Source organism: Xenopus laevis, chromosome 6S (genome assembly GCF_017654675.1).
Source record: "Xenopus laevis strain J_2021 chromosome 6S, Xenopus_laevis_v10.1, whole genome shotgun sequence".
NCBI lineage: Eukaryota > Metazoa > Chordata > Amphibia > Anura > Pipidae > Xenopus > Xenopus laevis.
Window position 1 is genome coordinate 86,549,391 of NC_054382.1, and position 16,699 is coordinate 86,566,089.

The 16,699-nt window shown below is 39.2% G+C and overlaps 1 protein-coding gene across 1 annotated transcript; it reads left to right on the plus strand.

Annotated features, from left to right (window-relative positions):
- Window positions 1–508: 508 nt before the first annotated feature.
- cndp2.S (CNDP dipeptidase 2 (metallopeptidase M20 family) S homeolog) lies at window positions 509–14,882 on the plus strand. Its single transcript, NM_001086840.1, is given in 11 exon segments — window positions 509–601; window positions 2,641–2,784; window positions 3,604–3,766; window positions 6,287–6,375; window positions 7,129–7,329; window positions 8,098–8,182; window positions 11,827–11,987; window positions 13,009–13,173; window positions 13,763–13,904; window positions 14,229–14,376; window positions 14,696–14,882. Coding segments are annotated over 11 exon segments (1,425 nt in total). The 5' UTR covers window positions 509–541; the 3' UTR covers window positions 14,763–14,882.
- The last annotated feature ends 1,817 nt before the right edge of the window (window positions 14,883–16,699 follow it).

The following is a 16,699-nucleotide window of genomic DNA, read 5'->3' on the forward strand; positions in this document are numbered from 1 at the left end:
TTTGTGACAGATTGTGAAATTAAAGCTTATAGCAGGAAAACTCAACTACTTTTTATTCATTCCTAATTTTGAAAAGCTCATCCGATTCTTAGCATTGAGTTTTTTTTAATAGGGTGGAAGCCTTAATTACATTTGGTTGAAAGAATAATTTCATTTTAACGCTAATGGGACGTCGAACAGAAGAGGAACGAAGTGCAGGTGGGACAACTGAGGGAGAACGAATAATGGTGGAGGGCGGGGTGCCAGTTAGGATTTGTGTGTGACAACTTGACGGTAAAGTGAGGGAGAGCGGAGGTTCCTCCCACGTTATATTTTACGTCAGATTTGCGCTCCGTCCGCCGCACAAGCAGCAATTACTAAAGACTGAGGGCTTCGGTATCAGCTGACAACTCAGCCACATTAGCTGGGGGAGAGGTCATGTGACTGTGTAGCACTTTAGCCTACCGGCAGTGGGAGGAGTTATGGTGATGCTAAAAGGAAGCCGATGTGTCAGCGCTGAGAGCGCATTTTCAGTCACTAAAGTGAGGTCCCATCGAGCAACATGTCTGTTCTGCCAGCCCTGTTTGAGCACATCGATAAGAACCAGGATCTCTATGTTAAGGTCTGTAGGTGGGAAACTATCATGTTTTTTGTGTATTTGTTCAAATGTGGTGCTTCGGGACAAGCCCTGAACAGTTACTTAACTGCATAGAGTCTCTTGCTGCAGGTGCTTTTATTGAGATTCCAGATGTAAATACAAAAATGCAGAAATGAATGTAATGCATTCTCGCTACATAAGCCCCAGTCCAAGGGTTTGCCAAAAATGGAAAAATTAGTAAAAATAGTAAGGCCTGCTAAACATAAAGGCAGTAGCAGAAGTGTATGTATATAAATGGTTTATCAGAACACTTTTTGTACTTACAATAGGGCACTTACAATAGGCTTAAACTTATAGGTGTCCTTTGTTATCTATAAGTGTAATATCCATTATTCTCATCACTGCTTTCGTGTACCCAGTGCATTCACTACTGCCCATTTGTTACACTGGCATCAAGCTTATTAAAGGAGAAGGAAAGGCTAAAATTAAGTAAGCTTTAACAGGTCTCTCTGTCAAAAGTCCTCTGTCAAAAGAAACACAGCATTTCTGTCCTTCTATTGTGTACACATGGGCTTCTGTATCAGACTTCCTGTTTTCAGCTTAAACCTCCAGGACTAGGGCTTGAGCATGCTCAGTTTGCTCCTCTCCCCCTCTCTTTTTCCCCCCCTCCCTCCTGCAATCTGAGCTCAGAGCTATGAGTGAGCAGGGTGAGATTTGGGCAGGAAGTGATGTCACACCAAGCTAATATGGCAGCTGCTATCCTAAACAAACAGAGAGAGCTTCTAGAGCTGTTCACTCAGTTATGGTAAAGCATTCTGCAGAATAAATCTAGTCTTATAGCTTGCAATATTGTGGCTAATCTATTGGCAATATACTGCTTCAATAGCATTCCTTCTCCTTTAAGATTGAGGCTGTGAGTATCTGTTGGGATTCTAGTTTACAGGAGTCTCAGGCTTTTAGTACACTATCCAATAGTGTAGCTCAAAGTATACGCTAGGTCCAGTAACCCAGAGCAACCAAGCAACGGCTAACACATACTTGGCTTATGACCGAAAGCAAACTATAGGTTTCTAGATCTTATGCAACCTTTAGGGTATATTCCCTCACCCTCTGTATATTTGTAGGCTTATTGTCATTTATGTGTGCATTTTATATTGTCAACTCATCTTTCTGTATAAATGGCAACTCTCTGCTCTGTATATTAATCTTGCTTCTTATGTATATATTGGAGGTGTGTCAGTTCCTCTGAGGACTAGATTATGCTGTGTTTGGGATAGTTAGATCATGGGACGTGCTGAGTTTTGTGTTCTGCAGGAAATAAATAAACCACAGACTTCCGACACCGTTCTGCACAAGATCAGGTCTAAAAACATGAAACCTATCATTGATCTTGAAACATAAAGGCACTAGCTGTTCTGGTACTAGGTGCCAACAGTATATGTTACATGGAAAGATTACGTTTGCTTCAACTTTCTGTCTAGGTTTCAAAATGATATAATATACTGTATTCAATATTGAGGCAGTGCTATTGAAAGTGTAGTGAGTAGTAGAAAGTGGAGGTCTAAAAACTGCAGGCCAGTAAAGCCAAAACTGTGACAAATTGTGCCAAGATGCAATTTTGTTGAATGTGCTTTGGTAGTTTAATTCTGTCTGGCCAGTCAGCTATCTAGACTGCCACATTACTTTCCAATATCAGATAACAAAGTTGTTGTGTAACCAGTTAGTGCACATACATATACAGCAACATTGTTTGAAACAGTGCCCTGTTTACCTATTGTTTTGGAAATATGACTTTCTCTTTTGGCAATATTGGCAGTGCAGATTAGCCCTAAATCATTGTAGTGCCATCATCTTGTTTTGCTGTTCCTGTTATCCATAATTATTTTTTATTAGAACTTCCTTTCCAAGGACCCCAACAGGGTCATTTATTTCTTTAAGGTTCAGAAAGCGGATATGCCCTGGGCCCCTAGGGGTGAATGAAGCTAGTTAAACATTGATGGATTTATTTGTGTGGGCTCCAGATGCTAACTGGGTTTCTCTGCTTCTCTTTCTTGTTTTTATAGAGACTGGCAGAATGGGTAGCAATCCCGAGTGTTTCAGCATGGCCAGAGAAAAGAGGGGAAATCAAAAGGATGATGGAGGTAGCTGCGAAGGAGGTTGAGCGTCTTGGTGGTAAAACTGAACTGGTAGACATTGGCAAGCAAAAGGTAAGATGGGATACTAAAGGTAGAAAGGATATTTTATAGACTAGCTATATAATATTTTCAAATACACAAAACCACTCTTCTTGCTGTAGGCCATTTCCCAGGGTTAAAAGTATATATAGCCTGAAAGCAACCCGAAGACTATCTATCATTTAACAGAGTTCAGCAGACTAATGCTTTCTCTTGGTCTTATCTCTAACCCCCAACAAAGCTCAATGAAGGTATTGCACTGTCTCTTATAAAATTCACACTATTTTTCTCTGTATTTGGTTATCCTGAAATATAATGTATTTTGTTTTGGCTATATTCTATATCCTTTTATTCCCAGTGCTCTGATAATCCCACTGCATAAGGAACTTCTGTATACAAACATGGGGGGGGGATATATACTATTAATGTAATTCTCTTCTTTGCAAGGACCAAACATAACAGTAGCTCACTTTCCCTGGTTGGATCAAGAAACTGTATTTAGTGATTAAAACTATATGCGAAAAGTCTGTTCAGCGCAAGTCCTAGTCATTGCACTAATGTTGAACAAGGGGGTACACTGCACCTTTTTTATAGTTCCATACAATTTCACTACACCTTCACAGCAGCACGACATATATTATAAGTTGTTCATATGTCTCTTGTAAGATGTATTGTACATGCCCACTGTAGTGCTCTGATATATAATCAGCTGTTGTGCTGCCTTACAAAATATGTGGCATTATAAAACCCTTCACAAAAATAATAGCTTTATGAATTTACAATAACTGTGCAAAGTTAGGGCTGATAATAATTATGGCAAATGCATATGTTAATAAATGGCTGTGCTTGCAGCTACCTGATGGCACAGAGATCCCGCTGCCTCCCATTCTCCTTGGCAAACTAGGTTCAGATCCTGGAAAGAAAACCGTATGTGTTTATGGCCATCTGGATGTCCAGCCAGCAGCTCTGGAAGATGGGTGGGACAGCGAGCCCTTTGTTTTGGACGAAAGAGATGGTAAGCCTAGATACTTAAGTCTGCACAAAAGCCTGTTTTAAAAATTCTGATGTTTTTCACCTTTATTATTTTAATCTACAGCATTTTAAACAAAAAGCTTTAATCTATGAAAAGAACCCCCATCTTCAAAATTAGTCTAAGGATAATATTACAAGGGGTGCTTTTTAGCTTGAGCTATTTCAGCCAGTTAAAGAGGCCTGTGATGGCAGGGCCTCTTCTGTCATGATGCAAGGCGAGTCCTTTGCCTCAGGCATCAGCTAGGGCCAATTGCCGGGAGCAACGAAAAGTTGCCTTACCTTTTACCCGTTCCGGTGTTAAATCGGAGAGGGGGGCAAAGCTGTGAGATGACCTCCTGTTGCTACCATGTCTGCTGTTAGAAATCTCACGGCCCGTACAACAAAATCTTCTGGCCCGCCCATCTCGGCCCCCAAGCCCCACTCCACATTACAGTTAAAAGACCACACAGACATCAATGATAAAAAAGGTAACCCCCCCCACATACACACAAATTGTAAAAAGCTATTGGGGACCAGAGCCCCCCTATAAGTTAAAAAAACATTGGTGCCAGGGCCCCCCTTACAAGTAAAAATAATAATAAATTAAAATAATACATTTGTGGCCAGGGGCTTAAAAAAACCACACACATTGGTGTTCAGAGGAATTAACCTCGTGGCTTCAAGACTTCAACTTCGCCTCTTTTCGTGACTTTGGGTCTTTTCGCTGCTTTGGTACTTCAGCTATCTTCGAGGCATCGGGTCTTTTTGCCGCTTCGAGACTTCGAAACTTTCGGCACTTCCGCATTTTGGCTGTTCGGGACTTCGGAAGGAGGTGGCACGACTTCGGCGGGTTCGGCCGAATCCAAAATAGTCGATTCGGTGCATCCCTACAAACAAAAGCACTGAATAGTCAATCCTCAAAGATCAAATAGAAATGCAGACCTTGTAAATATTTATTAAAAGTTATATATATTCTATCCTTTTTAAATGAGCAGGACAGTGGTTTTTATACTTGGGGGTGCCAAATGTTAGGCACCCCCAAATAGTTGTATTTATTCACCTGACACCTAGGGCTGGTGCTCCTATCAGCAGAAAACTGCACTGGCCCAGGATTCTCCAGTGAGCACTATGGAGCGGTCCTCTTCCTTCCCTCTTTTTTCTTGCCTGTGCAGTCGAACTTTAACATAAAAAGCCGTCTATTTCATTCTACTGCGCATGTGTCTGCCCCAGGAAACTGAAGAGTGAAGAAGACTATCGCTCTGTGGTGCAGTTTTCCGGCCCAGGGTGTGGTGTAAGTAAATACAACCACTTGAGGGGTGCACCACTTTTCTTTTACTTCTTTCTTTTTTAACATCCGTATGTTTAGATAATTGCATATTTTTAAAACATTAGTGCTTTGTTTTTGTTTCTTGCAAACTTCTGATAACATTCCATTATATGTTCTTAAGGCCAATGGCATATATAATTAAAATAAATGCCCCCAAAAAATGCCACTTCTCATGTAATTGAATGGAAATTGCCTATGACAGGTGGTTTTTCTATTCATCTTCTTGCACTGGGTACCGAGGTATCTGGTGTTTCTGTACTGCTTTTATATATCATCCTTTATACTGCACATCATGACATTTTTGTATGATTTTAATATAATTATTACACTGATTGTTCCATTATTCCTTTGATCTAAGTAAGTATGCTTTGTTATTGCTTCTGTTACTTAGACCAAAATGCTGTTAAGTTAATACCAAGGTTTGTCAGGAGAAGTCATGGGGCCCTATATTAGTTGGCTGGGCCCCACCCAAATGGGTTCTATGCTCAACTTGGCCCCTGCCAACTAAGTAGAATGGGGAACTGTGTTTTTTTCTTTTCTTTAATCCTGCCCTAGTCTGTGATCCACCCAGACTATGCTTCATCCCGCTAAAAACCCTATCCTCGGCTAAGCCCTGATCATTTGCAATCTGCTATTCAGGACATCACATCTTTCAAGACACCCCCCCCCCCCCCATTAAGACAGGTCCCTTTACTGGTTTCCAAGCTCTTCCTTCCTTCTTCCTTCTGGGTTTTCCAGATGAAATTTATTGAAACCAAGCAAAGGACAAAATAATCATCTTGAATCTTTCTTTTCAAAATCCTGAATCCTGGCCATGGCACTCTGGATATGGACTGAAAAGTGAAACCCTTCACATTTTTCTTGTGTGCTAAAAGTTTTGTGTTCTATCATTTTTTCATGACTCTAAAGCAGGCCTCCTTCCATGATATTTCTCTTTATCATTATGTAACCCTGTAATTTGTATACTTTATCTTCTTTGACTGTTATGATTTCTAAAACTGCAATAAACCTGATTATGGAAAAACAGCCTGTTTTTACTTTCTCTTATATTTACAAGCACATATTACATTCATAGCTCAATTACACACTTATATTAATCATATTAAGATGTTGCCTTTGTACCTAAGCATACTATGCAGTGGTAGAATAGCTGCTATTGTCCTGTTTTTAATTATAATGGGTCTGATTTTTGCCTAGGCAAGCTGTATGGAAGAGGCTCTACAGATGACAAAGGCCCTGTACTTGCATGGTTAAACAGCATAGAAGCTTATCAGCAAATTAAGCAGGTAATGAATCCTGTAGTATATGATCATTGATTAACCTGATATGTTTTACATTGCACTGATTGGAATTCTGGGGAGCAGTGGCGGAACTACCGGGGGAGCAGGGGGTGCGAGCACCCCCTCAGGGCCCCCCGGCAGCCCGCACGCCACTGAAAATGCGGGTGGTACGCAGGGGGCTTGGCCCGGCTGCGCGTCACGCACCAGTGCCCGCCCGCCTCTAGTTACACTTCTGCTGGGGAGAGGTGCAGGGCTGGAAGGCAGTGAATTGTGGTTGAGTCAGGAGAGGGACTCTGTGTGGGTCATTTATAAACACTGGACAAACTTGCACCTGGGAAGTAACCCATGGCAACCAATCAGATTGCTTTCAGTGCTCAACCTGCAGCTGGCTGAAAAAAAGCTAATCACTGATGGTTGCCATGGGTTACTGCCCAGGGGCAAATTTGTCCAGTGTTTATAAATGTGCCCCTGTGTGTGCAAATTGGGTGGCTTGGGTGCACAATGTTACAATCTTCTTCTTCTTTTTTTTTTTTTTTTTTTTTAAGAAGTTTTTAGAAGTAGGATATATCATTTTTTTCCTGAAATGGTTGTTAACCCATATATACGTTTATTCTGCACGCTTAGCTATATTTATCAGCCTATCGCTGCTACCTTTTATAATTGCTCTGATGAGCTGATGTGCTTCTAAAAATGGCTTTTATGGTAGTACGAAATATATATTATTATACTGATCTGGTGTTTTTCTGTGTTCCTTTCTAGGAAATTCCTGTTAATCTCATGTTCTGCTTTGAAGGAATGGAAGAGTCTGGATCAGAAGGCTTAGATGACCTTATATTTGCACGGAAGGATACCTTTTTCAAGGGTGTGGACTACGTTTGCATTTCAGACAACTACTGGCTAGGCAAAAATAAGCCCTGTATCACTTATGGTCTCCGTGGCATCTGCTACTTTTTTATTGAGGTAACTCATGAAACCGTTTTACATATTTATTTTCAGGAAAAGATGGAATTAGGCCTCCAGATGCAGTTCTACTCAAAGTATAAGCATAATTTATTAATAACCAGCACCATACAACCTGGGCAGAATTGTCCAATATTTTCTTCAGAGTATTTTCCAGACAAAGCTCTCAAATTATGCAGCCCATTCTTCTGGGTTGTACTCCTGTAACCGCATGCAAGCTCAGAGCAGTCCTACAATTTGGCAACATTTCTCAGTATATTTTGAGTTACAACATGCCCCCCATCAAGTTATTCCATGGTACTTACGTAAAATTGTACATCATTCACATCAGCTCTGCCGCAGTAGAACTTGCACATAAATAGACTAAAGAAATTAAGAAAGCATTTTAAAAAGTCTAGACTCGAGCCTCAAAACAATCTCACCTGAATGCCCAGCCTGAACTGATATTTAGGGTGGGCTTTCTAGATGTGTAAATAGCTATTACTCCAGGCCCTCCTCCTAAATATTTGAACTTATGTGGGAGTGGAAGATTTTATTTCAACGTTTCGGCACACCAACTCGGGCCATCTTCAGGAAGTGAAGTGAATTAGATAGCTATGTTATAACCAGCACCCAGGCAGTTGCCTGTATTGCGAGTGCACCACTATAGTCTCTCTCTCTATGGCTTGCACTGAACATTTTTGTGCCTATGTATTTTGCTCATGTTCAAATAAAATGTATACTGTCCCATTCATGATTTTTTTTTTTTTTTTTTTTTTTTTACTTTAGGTGGAATGCAGCTCCAAAGATCTTCACTCTGGGGTATATGGAGGCTCTGTGCATGAGGCAATGACTGATCTCATTGCACTAATGGGTAAGACACTAAAGTGCATATCTGGTGCCAGGTCTAATAGCTATAGTTACAATGTGACTTTTTACTTTTTAATTGCACTTTACTGCAAGAAATAACAAAACCATACTTATATCATATACAATGCAGCAAATAAATATAAATGGCAGTATAGAAATGGCCTGCCAGATAAAACCTTGATTATTCTTACATAATGTAAAAAAACAATATGTAAGGGCAATGTCTTAATTAATCTCAAACTACAAAATCTATCTAAAATATCTTTTGGTTTGTGACCTCCTGCTAAAGCTGCTATGTGGCTGTTGTCAGCCTGTGTAATTTTGCAGTCTGAAAGAAGCAGATCTGCTCACTGCTCCTGCTCCATTGATTTGAATTAGATCAGCCTGTGTGCAGTCATACATAGCAGCGCTGAAGCTGAGGTCTGTGTGTGACTACACACAAGCTGATCTGATTCAAATCAATAGAGCAGATCTGATTCAAATCAATAGAGCAGGGTCACTGAGCAGATCTGCTTCTCTCAGCCTGCAAAAATACATAGGCTGAAAACAGCCTGTGTTCAAAGCCTTAAGAAAGAGAGGCAAAAAGGGAAAGTAAAAGAAGCCCAATCGAAAATTTAGGACATTCTATAATATAGTTATAGGTGAACTAACCTGATGATGTGCCCAAGCTGTGTGGAAAGACCTTCAGGAGGACTAAAAGTAGGGTATAATTAGGCAAATATCTCTAAGAAGGGAGTATTAGTTTAATCAAATGCCTAGGATCCAGCCTCTAGAACACAAGGTATCAATAAACCAAAATACAAAAAAAACCTGCAAGCTGAAAGGAGGCAGAAGTAAAAGTTAATAAATTAAAAATGACAGAAAATGAAGCCATATTGTTAAGAATAGTACATACTAAAATTTAACTGTAAGGTGAACTATCACAAGGTAATGTAAGACAAGCTCAGCCTCATAGTTACTTGGTTAAATCGGGTTGCAAAAAGACAGTCCAAGTTCAACCAAATGAAAACCCAGCATCCATACACACACCTCCATACTTTCACATAAATTATATAAACCCATATCTATATTAACTATAGAGTTTAGTATCACAATAGCCTTTGATATTATGTATGTCCAAAAAATCATCCAAGCATTAACTGAATCAGCCATTACAACATCACCCGGCAGTGCATTCCACAACCTCGCTGTCCTGACTGTGAAGAGCCACCTACGTTGCTTCAAATGAAATTTCTTTTTTTCTAGTCCGAAGGGGAGGCCTCTGGTACGGTGATCCACTTTATGGGTAAAAAGATCCCCTGCTATTTTTCTATAATGTCCTCTAATGTACTTTAAAGTGTAATCATGTCCCACTTGCACCTTCTTTCCAGAGAAAGCAACCCCAACCTTGACAGTCTCCCCTCATAATTTGTCTTCCATCCCCCTAACCAGTTTAGTTGCTCGTCTCTGCACTCTCTCCAGCTCATTTATATCCTTATTAAAGACTGGAGTGCAAAACTGCACTACATACTCCAGATGAGGCCTCACCAGGGACCTATAAAGAGGCATAATTATGTTTTCATCCCTTAAGTTAATGCCTTTTTTTTATCCAAGACAGAACTTTATTTGCTTTAGTAGCCACAGAATGACACTGCCCAGAATTAGACCACTTGTTATTTACAAAACCCCCTAGATCCTTCTCATTTAAGGAAACTCCCAACACACTGCCATTAAGTGTATAACTTGCATTTATATTATTTTTGCCAAAGTGCATAACCTTGCATTTATCAACATTGAACCTCATTTTCCAGTTTGCTGCCCAGTTTTCCAATTTAGGCAAATCACTCTGCAAAGTGGCAGCATCCTGCATGGAACCTATAGTTCTGCACAATTTTGTATCGACTGCAAAAATAGAAACCGTACTTTCAATACCCACCTCCAGGTCATTAATAAACAAGTTGAAAAGCAAGGGACCTAGTACAGAGCCCTGCAGTACTCCACTAACAACACTGGTCCAATTAGAAAATATTCCATTTACCACCACTCTTTGTAGTCTATCTTTTAACTAGTTCTCTATCCAGGTACAAACACTATGTTCCAGGCCAACATTCCTTAATTTAACCAGTAACCTTCTGTGTGGCACTGTATCAAATGCTTTAGCAAAGTCAGTAAATCACATCCGCTGACATCCCAGAATCGAGGTCCCTGCTTACCTTCTCATAAAAAGAAATTAATTTAGTCTGGCAAAATCTATTGCACATAAAACCATGCTGGCACAAACTCATAGTATTATGATTTGCTATAAAGTTCAGTATCTTATCCTTTATTAACCCTATGGGGAGTTACAAAGAAATATGATGGCAAGTGCTTATTTGCTACAGTTTATAACACTGAAACTTTAGTAGAGTTGCTGTTACAATCAACCCTATTACATCTTTAATTTTGTTGTGAGCTATGAGAGCCTAGCATATTGTTTCACTGCAGATGGAGACCTTAACCAAAACATGTCTAAAAACCTCTGCATATTAGTAGGATTAGGGTGAATGCAGAATCTACCAAAAATGATCAGGCTAAATACAGTATCTATACCTAATTTATATATTCGAATTCCATCAGAACAATTTACAGTCTTTTTTTTTTTTTTTTTTTTTCCCCCGTCTGTGGAGCAACAAAACATTTAAAATTGCCTTGTGTGCTACTACCTTTGTAGTCCTATGATTTTTTTTTTCACAACCATACAATATATATCCAACACAACAGACATGTTGCAATTATAGATAACGTTTTACACAGAACTGGGTCTGGTCTACACCCTTTTATTGACCTTCCACAAAAGCAAAAATGCATAACATGTATCTAAGTTTCAATCTAAGACAGAGTATTATATAAGGCAAAGAAATTAATATAATTGAATATCGCCTCCCCCCCAGTCGTTCCAACCTCTCCCATTAACCAGCTCAACTCACTGGCTTTCCAAGATAGTCCTCCACTCTTCAGTTCTCCAATCTCTTTGTCTAACTCTCTGTAGATAATATAGGTCTACCTGCCAATTCCTCTGACATGTACCATGAGGTAAATCGAAATACAGAAGATATTGCTTGTTGTCTCTGGGGAGTGTATGAACGTATTTAATACAGGTATCGTCACGTGATTTTAAGAAATTAGGTCAGGAACATTAAGGATTTGGTTTATCCCTGTAAAAAGTGCTGATTCAATCCAAGCTCTACTGCAATCCACTGAATAACGGGTTAAAATAATGATTTGTTGATGCCTTAATTTCCATGCAAACCATAAACCGAAACAGGGAATATTATGGATATTGTGAATTAGTGTTGATTATTTTTTTTTCCGGCCCTGCTGAGAAAAAAATTACCACGCTATGCATAATTTAACTGGAAACTCTGAGAATACAAAGGACAAGAGAAGCCACCTTTAAATGATCCTGTTGTTTTGGCAAACAATTCTTTCTGGACTCGTGGCTAATTTTCCTGCAAGAAAAGCTCTGCCTACCATGTCGGGATATTAAGTACTTACGAGACCTCAGCTGCTGACCATGTCCAGTACAGGCTGTAACGTTCTGTACAGAATGGACCATTAGAGCTCGAACTACTTAAAAGTAGATTATATTTATTTATTTTGTAATCACTTTTTTTTATTTTTTTTATTAAGGGAGCTTAGTAGATAAAAATGGAAAGATCCTAATTCCTGGTATCAATGAGGCAGTTGCACCTGTGTTGAAGGAAGAGAAAGATATTTATGAAGCAATTGAGTTTGATCTAGAAGACTTTGCAAATGATATTGGAGCTGAGAAACTTCTACACGAATCAAAGGTATTCCAAAAAACATTCCAGCACACATTAAACTCCCCCCCCCCCGAAAGCCACTAATATAATAACAGTTTTATTGTCACGTAAGCATAACTTTGTGTATTCTTCCATCGTTGTTTTGCGAAGTACTTATTTTCCAGTGATCTTGAATAATGAACTGGCCGTCATAAAATGTCTGGCACATGATTTTGGGGCTCATTGGAGCCCTTACACTAAATCAATCATGGGGCAAAAAATTATATATGAAACTACTGTTATTATATACAGGTATGGAATCTTTTATCTGAAAAACTTGGTATTTTTTGGGGGCTTTTTGTATCATTTAAACCCTATTCCATTCCTTAAAGAAGAACTGACGTTTAAATCACTGGGGGAGGGGGGGTTGTTGCCAAAATGTTAGTCACCCCTCAGTGATTAAAATTGCTTACCTAATACCCTGGGTCAGTGCTTCGGTTTGCTAAAGCTGCACCGGCCCAGGGTATTTCTGCAAAAGATCCTTGTTGACATCTTCATCAGATTCCTCCGGTTTAGGCAGGCACATGGGCAGCAGAGTGAAATCTGAACTTCGAAACGCAAAGCCAGCTTTTTTACTCTAGTGCACATATTCATGGAGAAAAGAAGATGGAGAGATTGCACCGAAGAACTTCTGCTGAAACACCCCAGACCAGGTGCAGTTTACTGCTAGCCCCTTTCACCCACCCTCTGATTGTAACTTTAGTTCTCCTTTAAGGCTACTAAATCCCCCTTGAAATGGTAAAACACAATAGGATTGATGCACATTTGCATCTTGGGTATCATCAGGTAAAATGTACTGTTTTTATTAAAGGAGACCAGAAATTGGTCAAAAAAGTTTACTGGATGATGGGTTTTTGGATGATGGGATTTAGATATTATGAGGCACATATCTTGTAACACATTATTATAATTATGCATGACGTTCTTGCATGTTCTGTATATGCACAAACTATGCTTTCATTAGCTGGGTCTCAGCTGGTCTTGTAAACATATTTCTGTGTTGCTGTAGGAAAAGATCCTGATGCACAGGTGGCGGTTTCCATCCCTGTCTCTGCATGGCATTGAGGGAGCCTTCTCTGCAGCTGGTGCAAAAACTGTCATCCCCAGAAAAGTAATAGGAAAATTCTCCATAAGGCTGGTGCCTGATATGAACCCAGAAGATGTGCAAAAACAGGTAGGAAGATAATACGGGAAAAATGCAATCAAACCTGCTTTTTGATAGATCGCCACCGTTACAGAGGTAACCGTTACCATCCCTAAACATGTATTGCTGGCGATTAGTAGGAACTAGATTTTACACGCTAACAGTGATGTGATTTTATGTAGAGTGGAGTGGATTTAGTTCCAATTAAAAGTAAAGGCCTTTGGCAGAATGTATAGCACACTTACTTGATGGTGTAAAGTAAAGATTGGTTATGAATACTCAGTTTGGCATTCCCATCTGATCTGCCCTGACAACACTAGTGTCTACCAAACATGCAACAATGCATTTCCATATAGTTATATATACAGTAATATAAACAGAAAAGTCCTATAGGATATGACTGTGGATTAACTCTTAGACTGGTACAGTGCTCCACTCCAGTTTGTACGGATTGTGTGTAAATATATAAATATAAAAATATTATTCTTTGGGAAAAATGAGACCACTATTGTGGTAGTTCAGATGTGGTGGGATTTTTCAGTGAGTTAAACCTTACAAATGCTGGCATGCTCACTTGTCTACACCTTTTAATATTTGAACATTATGTTTTGCTATTTAGGTGGAAGACTACTTGACAAAGAAGTTTAAGGAGCTAGGAAGTCCAAACAAGTTCCAAGTAACAATGGGCCATGGAGGAAAGCCCTGGGTATCAGACTTCAATCACCCTCATTATGTTGCTGGCAGAAAAGCAATGAAAACGGGTAAGACTCTCCTTTTGTACAGAATAAAAACTACAGGTACGGGACCTGTTATCTAGAATGCTCGGGACCTTGGGCTTTCCGGATAATGGGTCTTTCTGTATTTTGAATCGTCATACCTAAAGGACCAGTAACATCAAAAAATTTAAAAAAAAAAAAATAAGAATACATTGGAAAAAAAAAACAAGCGTGTTCATTACCTGAAGGTATAATTCCTAAAATGCTCTACACCCGAGAGCCAGCATCATAATCTGTACTAAATTTTATTTGAGGCTTTACACTGCAAATTGATGATCAACTGTCTAATGTATAAACATCATGTTTCAGTTTTTAATGTTGAACCTGATCTAACACGAGAAGGCGGGAGCATTCCTGTAACACTCACCTTCCAGGAGGCAACCGGCAAGAATGTTATGCTTCTACCTGTAGGCTCTGCAGATGATGGAGCCCACTCTCAAAACGAAAAGCTGAACAGGTAAGAGAAACTGCTTCTGTAATAGAAATCAGGCGATTCAGCGGATAGATTTTGCCGCACAAGACTAATTTTAGTTTTGCATAGAATCTGCATTTCCCACTGTTTCAACATCTGGAACTATGGGGTATATATGGAGAGCTATTCTCAGAGCGAGTAGCAATTTTAATCCCCCAGCCCAAAGTAAGAGTTACATCACTGTAATCAGCATTTTTATCTGATCAGTCTGTGGTCGGCTGGTTTCTCAAATATCTTGTTTTTTAAAGATACATAAATTCCACGTTATCTTAACTGGTTTTTATTTGTTTTTTTTGCTTTCCAGGTTTAATTATATTCAGGGAGTAAAGCTTCTAGGTGCTTACTTGTATGAAGTATCCAACCTGGAGTAAATCTGATAAAACGACATCCAACAAACCCAACCCCACAGTTAACAGAAATCCAATACCGATGAATCGACACATTTTATATGCTGGAGAATGCAATTAAACAGATCTGAATGACAATGTTAAGGTGTTCATTCTGTGTGGTTTTTTTTTTTTTTACACTTTATGGGGATTAAGAAGTATTAATTAAGTCTTCATTGCAAAATAGCTCCAGATCTGCACAATGCCACTGGCAGGGCCAAATTTATAATGTGTACACAAATATTGGTTAATGTAGGGCACACTAATGCAAATACCAATAAGGCATATATAGAAAAGTACAGTGCAGAAAGCCCAACTGTGCCCCATATGGTGGCCAGAACATTTTTTTCTTACAGTGGGCTGCACACTAAAAAAAAAAAAATCAACAAAAACCCCACAAATTTTATGGTATCATATTAGCAAACGTTTCTTTATATAAAAATGTGATACCACAGCTTTTTTGGGGTTTTTTTTTCTGTGTGCAGCCAGTTATAAGAAAAATCTAATTTCTAATGTGGTCTGTCCTGTCGTCAGCAGTCTCCATGTCCTCCTCCTCGCTTGTTTGTACAACAGCACTGGGAACTGGGCATGAGATTCTGACAACTATATTTCCTGTACACCCAGTGCTTTGCATGTAACGAAGAGCAAACAAATTGGTGAGAATGGGGGGGACGGGGCATGCCATCACTAAAATCGTGTGGTCCTTCCCACATATGCTGGCCTGGACACTGCTGTCATGTTGTTTTACTTTACTCCAGGTTGTAGAACTTTCTAGATTCCAAACTCCTCTTCAGTGTGTGTTTACTTTTTTTATGAAATTTTGTCCTCCGGGGAAAAAAAGTGTGCATCATTTCCACAGAATTAGGATTCTGTTTAATTCCAGTACTTTTTTTTTTTTATTTTTTTATTTATTTATTTATTTTTTTGTTTAGGATTCAGGTGAATAGTGCTTAGCCACACTGAACCCAAACCCTTAAATTTATGTGAAATATATATTCATTTATGATTGAAGATGACCGCTTTTTTCAGATGCAATTTTTAGGGGATTTAAATATGCTAATTTATGTTCTCGGTATTCTTTGCTTTATGAAGTGGAGGAATTGGGATTTGTTTAAATCCAAAAAATTATGAGTTTGGAGAATTACTAATTATCATATCCGAAGAAAAACTGGCCCTAGAAGAATAGTGGTATCTTTTAGAGAGGGTTCTGATGAACTGACATAAGAATCTAGAATATAGGTCTTCTTGGAAGAGATTAAGGCTTGAACTATACGAGAATTTGTAGCCGGATTGGAGCCCGGCGACGAAGCGTATGCGACAAGTTGGATGAAGTCGCACGCGTCTAGATATAATTGGACTGAATGAAAAGTCGGAGGTAACGACTACACTGGCCGACTGTCTGATGAAGACGCTGCTTTCTGCGTACACATCCAACATGTCCAACAATGCAGTTGTTACCTCCGACTTTTTATTCAGTCCAACTAGAATCTTGACACCTGTGACTCCATCCGACACCTGCATTTTGTCGCCGGGCATCAATCCAACAAAAAACGCTTGTGTAGTTCAAGCCTTAATCTTCTCCATGCCTTTTTGGCTCTTTTCCTTTCCAAGTTTAATTTTTGCTTCCAAGAATTAAACTTTGGTCACTTTGGGGCATAAAATCATGTGTTAATTTCCTTCTTGTATAATCTGCCAATGTTAGTGTTATTATGTATTTTCACAGCAACACTGTGTATTCACTTAGGGGCAGATTTATTAAGGGTAGAATAGTATTTGAATTTTCTAATTTTTTTAGAATTTAGAATTCCCCAAACTAATTAAATTAATCCCCAAATTTGAAAGTGAGATTTATCACACCTCGACCATGGAAACGGTTCTAATTTCACCTAGTTCTAATAGTCACCACCTAAAACCTGCTGAAT